The sequence below is a fragment of the Musca vetustissima genome, unplaced genomic scaffold, assembly GCF_032173495.1.
Source record: "Musca vetustissima isolate MV318-11 ecotype Yass unplaced genomic scaffold, APGP_CSIRO_Mvet_v1 utg6462, whole genome shotgun sequence".
Taxonomy (NCBI): Eukaryota; Metazoa; Arthropoda; class Insecta; order Diptera; family Muscidae; genus Musca; species Musca vetustissima.
The window spans coordinates 578,842-592,740 of NW_026885658.1; the positions used below are offsets into that span (position 1 = coordinate 578,842).

General features: G+C 37.4%; 1 protein-coding gene across 1 annotated transcript in view; it reads right to left on the minus strand.

Moving 5' to 3' along the window:
* Positions 1-13,899, minus strand: part of LOC133332887 (nuclear pore complex protein Nup154) — a 73,959-nt gene that overhangs the window by 7,511 nt on the left and 52,549 nt on the right. The window contains exon 14 of the mRNA XM_061541255.1: positions 4,512-4,978. Coding sequence (XP_061397239.1) covers positions 4,512-4,978 — 467 coding nt within the window. The remainder of the gene's footprint in view (positions 1-4,511; positions 4,979-13,899) is intronic.

The following is a 13,899-nucleotide window of genomic DNA, read 5'->3' on the forward strand; positions in this document are numbered from 1 at the left end:
GAAACGAAAATGAAAAGTTTCCAAACGTTTGGCGAGCGAATAGATCAATTGTTGTGCTTGAGTTGCTTTTCTAGGGCGAGTGGTGGTTGTTCAAAACAACCACCGAAGTCTCAACAACAGAAAACAAAATGCACATCAACGAATAAACATAACACGACAATTGATCATTTACCCCGAGCAAACGTTTCATTTTCGTTTCGCTCCCAAACGTTTCAACTAAACATTGACCAACAGAAGTACACTAAAGCAATTGTATTGTTTCGTTCTTTTTGATTTGAAATGTTTGTGGTTTTGTTTGGTACTAAAAACGAAACGATTCAAATGAAATGTTTGCGACTATGTGTGATTCGTACGGGTATCGTACCGTTTGTTTATGTTCTCTGTTAATACATGTTTAAATATATCCCACATTCGCTAAGTAGCGGGCATATGCTAGTTTTAAATACATTATTAAAATTTACGTTTTCTGAAGAGATACGCTTGTAAGTTATGGTATCTTATAATAAAATAGCAACACCAATATGTGAATAGTCATAAATGAATGTGTAATCCCTTATGTTCACCCTTCTATAACGTCGTAGATGACACTCCTGGATGAAAGCATCATTAATATTGTTATGCACAATATTTGTGTTGCTCAATTTGTCTACTTCGATCTTTTATACTTTAATAGCTTATGGTCCATATGTTGTTTTTACTTTTTTTCAAAACACATAAATTCATTTTTAGCGTCACTTTTAGACATTTTATTAAATTCATTGAGAAAAATGTTTATTTCCTGCTCAAGAATATGCTGAGTATGCTCGAAAGAAATGCAGTTAACGCAAAATGGGTCAGATGTATCAGTCTTTAACCTTTGCCATTCACTAGGAAGATGTTGCTCATCTCATTTTTCTTTGCTACGTGGCCCCGGCGTTGGCACCAATGACATTGAATTTCTAAAGTTGTTCTCTTAGGTGTTTCCCAGAAAATTGTCTGCTTAAGTACAAATTTTACGAGATATATATCACTTAACGTTATGCCTGGACGTAATGTCACAAGGAGCAGTCCTGTGTGATTTACTTTTTATTGATCTTGGGATTGCAAATTTGCTCACTATTACATCAGGTGCTTCAATATCAATGCCATAGAACCAACTCCTTAAAATTAGGGATACTTTTTGTAATACTCTCGGTGTGAAAGAATATGCATGCATAAATTTTTCGAGCAAGATTTCCAACATAGCTGCATGTACAGTCAAATATAATAAGTATTTATTTGGGCCAATATTTTTTATTTAAAAATTTATTTTTGGTGCCTTTGCTTCCAACTGATTAACTAGACGCCCTACGTTAATATTATACATAATTATTGGTGGGCAAAAAGTGTGGCTCTTTTTTGTCCCTCAATGTTATTTTCAGGATTGTTTTGGATACCATTTTTTGGCTATTGGTGTAAATTGATTATTTGCAGGGATGGTCCTTGTGACGAATTTTTAGGTTTTCGACTGACAAAAAGGTGTAAACGTCGAAAACGTCATATACCTGTATAAAATGTAATAAATGTAGTAAACGTTATTTATTTGAATATCATTACCATATATAGATATATATATCTGACTATTCCTTACTGGAACTGATCAACAATTCCAAACTTTTTGGAGATGAAAATTTTGAAATTTGATATGGATTTGAGTAAAGCATACGTAATTTGATAATTTATTAAAGGAAACAGCTACTTTGACAAAAAGTTAATGGTTTTGAGTAGGTTTCCGACGTTTCTGACGTATGTATTATACGTCGGATATGTAGGTCATTTACGTCACTGTTTCTGACGGACCATCTCTGATTATTTGGCAATGGCCTTTCTACTTCCATTGTCGATGAATTATGTATTGCAGGTATCATCAGAGCTGTTAACATCTGATAGAATACCTGCTAAACCAATAAAATGATTAAAAATCACAAAAAATTAAAAGCACGTTAAAAAATTTAACCAGTCGGTCTACAGTCTATAGATCGAATCTAGTCAACAACGAGAATACCAATTTGCAAAAGACGACGTCGTTTTGTGTCGACGACATCGGAAGTAGGGGTGAATATTCCACAAAGGCCTCATTAGTTTTTTCCTAGACATAAAGACATAATCTCATTATAGTACTGATGTAACGTTTTTTAATGGATTGAAATCTGTTATCATAACAACGTAATCCATCAAACTACCAGATGTTCCTGAACCATCGGCGGCACTTTGCTATGTTGACTTCCTCGCATTCGACTTCACAACAGCTGTTTTTTCTGAAATTGTTGTTAGATGTTGAACATTTTTTGCTATGTCCTTCATTTAACTCAGTTTTTCAATTTCATGGAAATAATCCTGAGACACCTCTTCGTCACTTCCATTGGAAGCCATTACTCTGACAACTATCTCCGCTTTATGCTCTGTTCGTTGTAAATTCCTTTCCGCCAATAACTTGCCTAACTTTACATTTGCTTATCTTTACTATTTACATTTTTAACTCCGAGATGTTTAATTTCCTTAGCTTTACTTTCATACTCTTTCAAGAAAGTTTTTGTTTTATAATTCAGATTTAAAAAAAAATGATTCATTACGGAAAAAATTTCATGTAGTAGGCTCTTGTTCTGGTCTAAATAGTAAATTGAGAAAAACGTTTCTCAAACCCTTCTATAGCGATTATTAGACCTCGGATTTTGCATATTTGCATATTTTTTGATAATGAAGATATCTGAAATTCGTTTCAAAGGATTTAGAATTGTATGAAGGGTTCACATTTTTTTATTTTTTGCATATAATGCATATGCACGAGATATGCAAAAAAACGCAAAATACGCACGATATGCTAGGTCGACATGCAAAAAATATGCAGGGTCGATATGCAAAAATATGGAAAATATATGCAAAAAATTTGCAAAATATATGCAGGGTCGATATGGAAATTAAATTTAATTTTTTTTTTTGTGTAAATACCATACTATCTACCTATACTTACTATTATCTTACATTTATTGGTAGTTTAAAAAATCAAAAATTACCATGTCTATTATAAAAATGTTATTCCTTAACACATATGCCTATAACAGGTAGTTTTATAGATTTTGCTAATTATTATTGTTGAACCATTAGTGTTAAATCGGGGTTTCCTATATGGTTTCGACCGTGCATATTTTTTGCATATCGACATAGCATACCGTGCATATATTTTTTTTTTTTTTTTGCATATATTTCGCGTATTTTTAACATGACTCCAAATATCGGTCAATTAAAGCATGAAACGCCTAAATACAAAATTTGAGTCAAATCGGATAAAACATAAAAATATGCAAAAATCCGAGGTCTAGCGATTATAAAGCCATTATATACAGACTTGGCTTAAACCTGGTGTATTCGATACAGATGTATTTTCTGATAATTATCAAGTTTATAGAAAGTATAGATCACATAAACAAAGTGGTGGAGTTTTAATAGTAGTCCATAATACGATTCCTTCTGAATTTGTGGATGTTTCGACAGATCAAGATATTGCAGTTGTCTGTGCATTCCAAGGAAATACTATATTTTTATCTTGTTCTTATATTACACATAATTCTGGACTTGAAATATATTCAAATAATACTAACTTAATTGCAAATGGTGTCGGTTGAATCCCGGAGAGTTGCCAGAGGGTGTCGCTGTCCAGAATACTAGTTTCACATGAAGTGACCACTGATTTAGGATCCGATTATAGACTGAACAATATTTTTGTGCGTCCTATTGTGTATGGGTTTGATCGTTCATTGTATTATGTCTGAAAGCTGCGACGGCCGCTTCATATTTAATTTACCTGCGTATCATGTTCTCTGGACTTTCTCTAGTGATTTTACAATACATTTTGTGTCCTCTTTTGATTTTTATTTTTAATGATATGACGAATAAGACTCCTTAAATGGGTTTTATTTTTAACGGAAAAATAACAATAATGTTTAAAAGTAAAAAAACGACGTTTATTTATTTCCGTTTAATAATAAGGGTTAAGAGTGCTCTCTTAAGATCAATATAAATTATAAATGAGCTCGTCAATCCAATGTATTGTCCAATGTATCTAATATGAAGAGTTTTTCGTTCACATTTTAAAAAATAACTGTTAGTTTTGTACCCGGATAACCTAAGGCTGTCCTTCAAGTCTGTGGAGGGAGATAAATATAATTCCCAAAGCTCGGAAACCTTGTCGCACTTTACCTAAAGACACAATAGTATATATAGTGGTGTATATATGGATTATATACCCTATTGATTTATGTAATTCTGAGATTTATTTAAACTAACTTTAGGATTTTAATATTATCCAAAAGGTTCAAAGCAAAATTCAAAAAATCTTTCCCTGAGTGTTGCAAAAATGCATTTGTTTTATAACTGAAATTTGAAATATTTAATGTTTAAAAATACGACGAGAAACCATTTAAATTAAAGGTTGTTATTTAAGTATACGACGACAAATTTTATGAGCGTATAAAAAGTTAATAATTAAAAAATACCTTGAGTAATATTCCATGAGAAGTTCGAGGTCAATATTAAGAGCTGCCAATTTTTCAGGCACGATACCCTCAGGGAGCTTTAACTGACATGCCTTTATTTCTAACTCACGTATTATAAAAGCAAGGGGGAAGCAGTGACCGGATTCTCCAAACTCCTTAAATAGTGTTTCAATTTTAGAGAATAAACGCGTTGATTTATCTTGTACTGAATTGGAATCATTAATGGCATTGTCAATTATTTGACTCCACACGGATTCAATCAGTAAAGGATCATTATGATGAGAACAGTTTAAAATAGTAAGTTTGCATTCCCACAAGTTGAATCGATCTGCATAGTTTTCATATAGTTGAGTAATATCAAACAGACTTTTGTTAAGTTCCTTTACAGCTTCCGATCCATTTCTATTTTTAGCAGCATGTTCCGAAACAGCATCCAATACAGTTTTTTGAACTCGAGCAATTTCTAACTAAAAGTATAAATTATTATAATTATATGTTATAATTAAAATTAATTATTATTTTATAATTTCAAAAATTATAAATTATAAGTCAAGTTAAGATAAAATGTGTGTAAAATGTGTGTTTCTTGCTAAGTTATTATTTTAAATAAATTATTGGGAGTTTTTGTCCATTTTGTGAAAAATGTAATGGAATTGGGTAATTGTTATAGTATGAGTTACTGACTTAATAAATATTACTCCACGAATTATATTATATATGTTTATTTACAAACATCGCGAGTCGCATTGTGCCAACCCACAAGACATTTGCTTGATTTTTATTATTATTACTATTAATATTATTATAAATATTACATTTGCAATATGTCATTGTTACATTTAAGTTTTCTACAAATCTTCTTTCATATCCAATAATTGGCCGGATTGCAACTTTATAAAGTAGCAGCTTAGTACTTTGCGGCAGATAAGTATTGCACAGTTATCTTGGCCTTTTTCAATGATGCTCTGGCGTGTTCATTAAATTTAAATAATTTCTTTATATGTATTCCCAAATATTTGAAGGAATCTCTGAATGGAATTTTTAATGCCATCCAATGATAAAAAATATAGATTTTATGGTAAACGTGAGCAAATAATGATAGCGATAAATCTTACTCTCATCGGTTTCTTACTAAATTTAACTCTAATGAAAATATAAATTTATTTTCAAATACATACAATAGTATTTTCAAGGCAATGACAATCCAATTGATTGTAGAAAGTTTTCACCCAAAATATGTCCAAGAAGAACTACGAAGAGGTAAAATCATAAAGGATCGATATAAAATGTGTGGTAATGCTAATATATTTCAAAATATATATATTGCAACATTTTCGCGAATTTTTCTCAAAATGTTCTTTCATTAAAACATTTCCACTTCAATTACAGACTACTAACAGAAACTTTAAGTCAAATCGGTCCAGCCGTTTCTTTAAAATAATTTTTGCATTTTTCGTAAAAACCTTAAAACTGTAATTACCGACAACTGAAAGAAATTTTGAGTCAAACCGGTCCAGCCGATCTCAATTGATGAATTAGTATACATTTTTTTGGCATCTTTTATATATATATATATTGTTACGAATATAAATTTAGATTTAAGTTACTTTAGATGAATTCCGTTAATTTAAGAATTTGAATTGTAACGTAAATTTCTACTACGCAGTTTATTTGAATAACTTCACAACAACAACTACTGTATAGATTTTTCTACATCCTTCCATTTCCTCTTTCATTGTCTATTTTTTTGTTGACGTACAATTCTTGTTAAACGTCATCATTGATGATCGCTTAATTCCTCTTTCTTTGTTACCCCCTCACCTGTATATGTGTTGTTATTGTTTACTCAATGTAAGTTTGTATGTGTTGTTGTTATTGTTTACTCAATGTAAGTTTGTATGTGTGTTTGTTCCATTGGTAGATTGTTCGTGATCTAGGTGTTACCAGATCGTCTAGAAACTTCTGTAGCTACAAGCAAGGCTCATATAAATAGGGGAAATGGAAAGGCAGTTAGTCAGTTGTGAATCAGATCGCGAATTGAAACCGTCGTGTAAAGTAAAGTGCAAAGTAAAGTTGTGTGAATAAAATCATTGTAATAATCGTAATCAGAAAGAACCCGCGTTTTATTTGGTACGAACTGTATCGGGAAATAAAACAACGTCTACACGGGATTAAGTAAAGTCCAAGAACGTAACAATTGGTGTCGGAAGTGAGATTACGATAATACTACGATGAAGTTTAAGGATCTACGGGTGGAAGACTTGAAGAAGGAGCTCAATAAATTGGAATTGTCCTCTACTGGCAACAAGGCTGAGCTACAAAAACGTCTGTTGGATGAGTTCGAGCGCCGGGGTATGAACATCGATACATATGAGTTTGACAGTAAGGATGAAGTGGGGAAGTCTCGTCAGTAGCTGTCAGGGGTGACGATTTCAGGGAAATGCTGGCTAAAATGTTCGAAGAGAATTCCAGAAACACGAGACGAATGTTCGAAGAGAATTCCAGAAAGTCAGAAGAAAACTCGAGACGAATGTTCGAAGAGAATTCCAGAAAGTTAGATGAACTCAAGGCAGAGAATTGTAGAATGAACGAGAAACTCGAGAACATTACAGAAGTTATTGGAAGGAGAGTGGAAACCGTGGAGGTCCAAATTAAAGAGTTGGATAAGAAAGTGCAGTCGGTTGACGAGAAGATTCTGTCTGTAGATGAGAAATTTCTGGCCCACGACCACAGGTTTACGAATCTGGAGAAGAAAATGTCGGAACTGGAAATTAAAGGTGGTCCGGTGCGAGGTCCTGATAACACACTAAAAATCAAACCTCCTGTATTCGACGGCACTACGTCATTCAATGTTTTCAAGTTACAGTTCGAGACAGTGGCTTCTAGAAATTCGTGGAACGACAGCGACAAAGCGGTTGCACTACTTCTGGCATTGAAGGGCAGTGCTGCTGATGTTATACAGAGTATTCCTGTCGCTTCTAGGAATAACTATGAAGATGTTATTGCTGCACTGGAACGTAAGTACGGTGGCGAACATAAACAAAACATATACCTTATGGAACTAAGGGGAAAAGTACAGAGGGCAAACGAGACGTTACAAGACTTTGCAGCTGAGGTGGAACGTTTGGTGCTAATGGCGTATCCAGGAGAGAATCACCCATTGCTGGACCGTATGAAAATCGAAACCTTTGTGAATGGCATACGTGACCCTGAGATTAAATGTGCAATATATGCGTCACCAAAAGCGTCGTTTGCCGAAACTGTGTCGTTTGCCCTTGCCCAAGAGACGGCCAGAATAATTGTTAAGCCCCAGACCCACAAGATTCGCCAACTGGAGACCGAAGGTTGCGAACCCAAATCTCTCGTTAACTCGATCAAGGACGCCATGAGGCAGGTAATAGAAGAAACAAAGTTAGTAGGGATGACTAAGCCCAGGGTTAGATGCTACAACTGCGATAAAGCAGGTCATATTGCGCGCGAATGCAGAGCTAAGCGCAAACGATCCAGGTCATCGTCACCACCTCCAACGAAAGATGTTAGAAGAATTGCTCAACAGTCCACCAATGAGTCACCGTTAAACTAAATCGAGCCAGTCCAGCGGGGCATGAACTGGCTCCCATCGACGATGGCCCCACAATCTCCATAGCAATAGTACAACAGAAAAGTCACAACCTAACAGCAACTGGGTACATCAATGGTGACAAGCGAGTTCTGACGTTAGATACTGGCGCATCAAAGTCCATCATAAGATCAGATCTGGTAAAGGGAAAAATAACGCAACTTAATGGAGTCAGACTGCGCACAGCAACGCGGGAGCCCGCGGCAGTACACGGCAAGATTACCCTGAGACTGACTATTGCCAATAAATCGGTGAATTACGAGTTTATAGTTGCCGATATCGTAGACGAAGTGATAATAGGCGCAGATTTTATGATTGCCTTCGGTATCAATCTGGATATGAAAGAGCGTGTGATGACCTGGTCTAACGTTGAAATTCCGTTAAACGTGGGCTACGATGAAAGTACATCCATTAGACGTCTGACTACGGACCATCCAGAGATAATACCGCCCTGTGCCGAAGCAATAATATGGGTACCAATGAATGGATATTGTGGAGCCGAGAAGTTGTGGGTGGTGGAACCAGCAGAAAACAGAAACAGTAACATCCTAATAGCGAATGCCCTGGTGAAAAGCAACAAGGACGGATTAATTCCTGTTAGAGTTTTGAACCTGTCGAACAAGCAAGAGCAAATTTGCCAATTTTCCGATGTTGGACAATGCACACCAGCTGAAGCTGTAGTTAATTTGGAAACTAGCACCGAAAAGCCAGCAGCCATGGAGAAGAAGCACCTCGACGGCTACATAAAAGAGTGGACACACCAATTATCACCTTCCGAGAAGAACAAGGCTAAGCAGCTATTATGGAAATATGCCTCTACCTTTGCGTTGACAAAAGAGCACCAGGGAAGAACATCAGTGGTGAAGCATGAAATCCATACAGCAGACGCGAGACCCATTAAGCAGCCTCCAAGAAGTGTTCCCCTGGCGAAAAGAGACGAGGTCCAGAAGCTAATAAGTGAAATGGAAAAGAGTGGTGTAATAGAACCATTCCATGGTGCTCCCCAGTGGTATTGGTCAAGAAGAAAGACGGAAGCACCCGATTTTGTGTGGACTACCGAAAGTTGAATGATGTCACCAAGAAAGACAGCTATCCGCTCCCAAGAATCGACGACACATTGGACACATTAGCCGGGACGTCATGGTTCTCCACCCTCGACCTGCAGAGTGGGTACTGGCAAGTAGAGATCGCCGAGAAAGATAAAGAGAAAACAGCGTTTGGCGTTATTGGGGGTCTCTGGCAGTTCAACGTCATGCCATTCAGACTCTGCAACGCCCCGGCTACATTTGAAAGGCTGATGGAGCGTGTGTTAAAAGGGCTGCAGTGGAAGACGTGCCTCATATACCTGGATGACATCATAGTCATGGGACGCAACTTCGACGAACACATCAAGAACTTAAAGGATGTTCTACAGCAGCTTTCGTCTTCTCCAACGAGAGGTGAAGTTCCTGGGGCACCACGTGACGCCGGAGGGCATATCGACGGATAAGGAGAAAATGCAAGCCGTCAGAGATTGGCCGCAGCCCCGAAATCTCCATGAGCTGCGAAGCTTTCTGGGTCTCTGCACATACTACCGTCGATTTGTCCAAAATTTTGCCAACATCGCCGCCTGTCTACACCGCTTGACGCAAAAAGGCCAGAGGTTTCAGTGGGGCAACGACCAGGAGGAGGCATTCAGAAAGCTCAAAGACATGCTATGCAGAGCCCCCATTTTGGCATACCCTATACCTGGCGGCAAGTTTGTTCTGGACACAGACGCAAGTGCGTGCGGCATCGGTGGCGTCCTTTCCCAGGAAATCGACGGACAGGAAAAAGTCATCGGGTACTACAGCCGGACATTGTCGAAGCCTGAGAGGAATTACTGTGTGACGAGGAGAGAGCTGCTTGCTGTCCTTGAGTGCGTTAAACACTTCCACAAATACCTATATGGCCAGCAGTTCCTGCTGAGGACCGACCACGCTGCTCTCCAATGGTTGCTGCAGTTTAAGAATCCGGAAGGTCAATTAGCCCGTTGGATCGAGAGGCTCCAGAGTTATGACTTCAGAATCGAGCACAGAAAAGGCGGAAAACACGGTAATGCTGATGCCCTGTCTCGTCGGCCATGCAAAGTAGAATGCAGGCACTGCTCAAAGGCTGAGAATAAAGAGAATATCGTTGATGTCCGACTATTGCAGTTTGAGTCGGGTGAAGATTGGTCGACGGAACAACGAAAAGATCCCATTCTGGGCAAAATAATTTCGGCCATAGAAACAGGGAAGCGACCTAGTCGCAAAGAAATTACCTCCGAAAGCCCTCTTTTAAAATCCTATTGGGCCCAGTGGGACAGTCTACTTATAAAAGATGGTTGCCTATATCGCAAATGGGAAAGTGAGGAAGGTAAATCTCACCGGAACTTGATCGTCGTCCCAGACTCCAAAATAAGAGATGTCTTGTCGGAGTTTCACAATGGGCCAAGTGGAGGGCATCTTGGCATAGCAAAAACCGCTGAAAAGGTAAAGCAGAGATTCTACTGGGTCGGCTGTCAAAAATCCATTGCCGACTGGATCGCCAATTGTGAAAGGTGCATAAGAGCTAAAGGTCCAACACGGAAGAGTCGAGGCTACATGCAGCAGTATAATTCAGGAGCCCCTTTTGAAAGAATAGCAATGGATGTAGCTGGACCGTTCCCAACAAGCGACTCTGGGAACCGGTATGTCTTAGTGGTCATGGATTACTTCAGTAAATGGCCAGAGGTTTATGCTATCCCAAATCAAGAAGCCAGGACAATTGTGGATGTGTTCAGCAAAAATTGGATTTGTCGCTATGGTGTTCCATCTGAGGTTCATTCCGATCAAGGTAGGAATTTTGAATCAGCGATCTTCAAGGAAATGTGTGACTCCTACGGAATCAAGAAAACCAGAACGACGCCCCTACATCCACAATCAGATGGCATGGTGGAAAGATTCAATCGCACCCTGGAAGAACATCTACGGAAAGTGGTGGACAGTGGCCAACGAGACTGGGATGAGCGTATTCCCAAGTTTTTACTGGCTTATAGATCGGCCATTCATGATTCCACATCCCGGACCCCAGCCAAAGTTCTGTTCGGAAATGAATTAAAGCTACCTGGCGATTTGATATTCGGTGCTACCCCAAACGACGATGTGAACAAAGATGAAGACAGTCAAAACTCTTTTAGTAAAGTCCACGATGCAGTCCGACATCGAATAAAAATGGTTAGCAACCGCATGAAGGCAAGGTACGATCGAGCGGCAAATACCGATGGGTTTCAAGAAGGGCAACTGGTACTATTGTTCAACCCACAACGAAAGAAAGGACTATGCCCCAAATTCCAAACGCACTGGGAAGGACCCTACAAGATTGTCACGAAAATAAATGACGTCGTTTATCGCATCCAGAGGAGCGACAGTCCCAGGTCGAAGATGAAAGTTGTACATTTGGAGCGGCTGACCCCCTACGGAACGGGAACTGTGCCTATTCGGGACGAACAGGCTTAAGCGGGGGGCAATGTTACGAATATAAATTTAGATTTAAGTTACTTTAGATGAATTCCGTTAATTTAAGAATTTGAATTGTAACGTAAATTTCTACTACGCAGTTTATTTGAATAACTTCACAACAACAACTACTGTATAGATTTTTCTACATCCTTCCATTTCCTCTTTCATTGTCTATTTTTTTGTTGACGTACAATTCTTGTTAAACGTCATCATTGATGATCGCTTAATTCCTCTTTCTTTGTTACCCCGTCACCTGTATATGTGTTGTTGTTATTGTTTACTCAATGTAAGTTTGTATGTGTTGTTGTTATTGTTTACTCAATGTAAGTTTGTATGTGTGTTTGTTCCATTGGTAGATTGTTTGTGATCTAGGTGTTACCAGATCGTCTAGAAACTTCTGTAGCTACAAGCAAGGCTCATATAAATAGGGGAAATGGAAAGGCAGTTAGTCAGTTGTGAATCAGATCGCGAATTGAAACCGTCGTGTAAAGTAAAGTGCAAAGTAAAGTTGTGTGAATAAAATCATTGTAATAATCGTAATCAGAAAGAACCCGCGTTTTATTTGGTACGAACTGTATCGGGAAATAAAACAACGTCTACACGGGATTAAGTAAAGTCCAAGAACGTAACAATATATATATATATAGATTTAAATTAATTTTACTCCAATTTGATAAGTTATTTTTTTGCGTTGACTCCCACGCGCTATTCACGAAAACAGGTTATGTATGAATTGGTGTTGGAATACTTAACGCCGATTAAGCACCCAATCTCTGATTGCAAAACGCAAAGAAACTATATAGAGAGTGCCATCTGTCGGGCGAACTTAAAATTAAACAGAAACACTTCTCACGCCCCATAAAACATATACATAATGTTTGGTCAAAATCGGTGCAGTGGTTCTTGAGTAACGGTGCAAAAACACACAAAAAATTGCGCCATCTGCCGGATGAACTTCAAACACAGAAACACTCCTCACGCCCCATAGAGCCTGTACATAACGAACATACACGTAATTTTTATATATATATATATATATATATCTCTTATATATATAAATATATTGTATGTTCGTGATCGCTAAACTCAAAAACTACTGTCTTTACATCGCCCAGGAGCTAAAAATCGACCATAAAACTGTTTTAAGCCATTTACAATTGACCATAAAGGGCCAGGATTTACCAACAGAAGAGGTGTCGTGTTCCAACAGGACAACGCTAGGCCACACACATCTACAGTGACTCGCCAGAAACTTCGGGAGCTTGGTTGGGAAGTTTTAATGCATCCGACATACAGTGCGCTCCAAGCGATATCAGACATTCCGAAGCATGGTAAATAAAGTACCCAACCTAATATTATGTAATGTCACACAGACATTACCAAATTGTGCTATTTTTCCGACTACTTTTTTTGTCGCAAATTTCTCTATTGTGCTTTCAATATTCTTATTGTTCTCTCAATTATACTGCTGGCAGATGATTACTTTTTGTTGAACATTGATTCATGAGATCCATTATGTATGGAGGTGATCACCATTGTCAAGAGGATGTACCTAACATCCAACAACTTCTATAATTTATTTTGCCTTTCATCCGAATGTTCTCAAACATTCGGATTCAATTTGGAATATATGCCAAAATTTTGTATTCGTAGTCGAATCTTAATTGAATCTTAATATTAACGAAACTTCCAATCATTGAGTTAAGATTGTCGTAAGGTCGTTGTCTGTATAGGTCATAAGTGATAAATTTTTCAAATCAATTAGTCAAATTAGTGAACAGAAAAGTAGAAATACTTTCAAAGAACAATTCACATCTATGTATGGTGGAATACCAAAAACCAAACAGAAATAAATTTGCGATGTGTTACAATTGTCAAATGAAAAGAAAAAAAAAAAAACAAATAAAAGACTAACATTGATGAACCAGGTCAAACTCTGGCCACCTTCCACGTTATTTAGTAGCAACTGCACAAACAAAGTGAAAACAAAATCCATACAAAATTTTCCTGATGGGAAAAGGTCTTGACTATATTTAGGAGTACAACGAAGCCACAAAAGTAAGAAATGGATACTTGCTCATTAAAACAAATAATTTGAAAGCAGCATAAAAGTTTATACATTGATCTCAAAAAAGTTAAGAAACAGAAAATAAAAAGCAAGGTGGTACTAGAGCTGCCAATATCACATACAATAGCATACGTCTGCCGGAACAGAATATTAAAAACAAACCTTTTCCACAACACCCTCCGAAACTAAAAACCCACTATC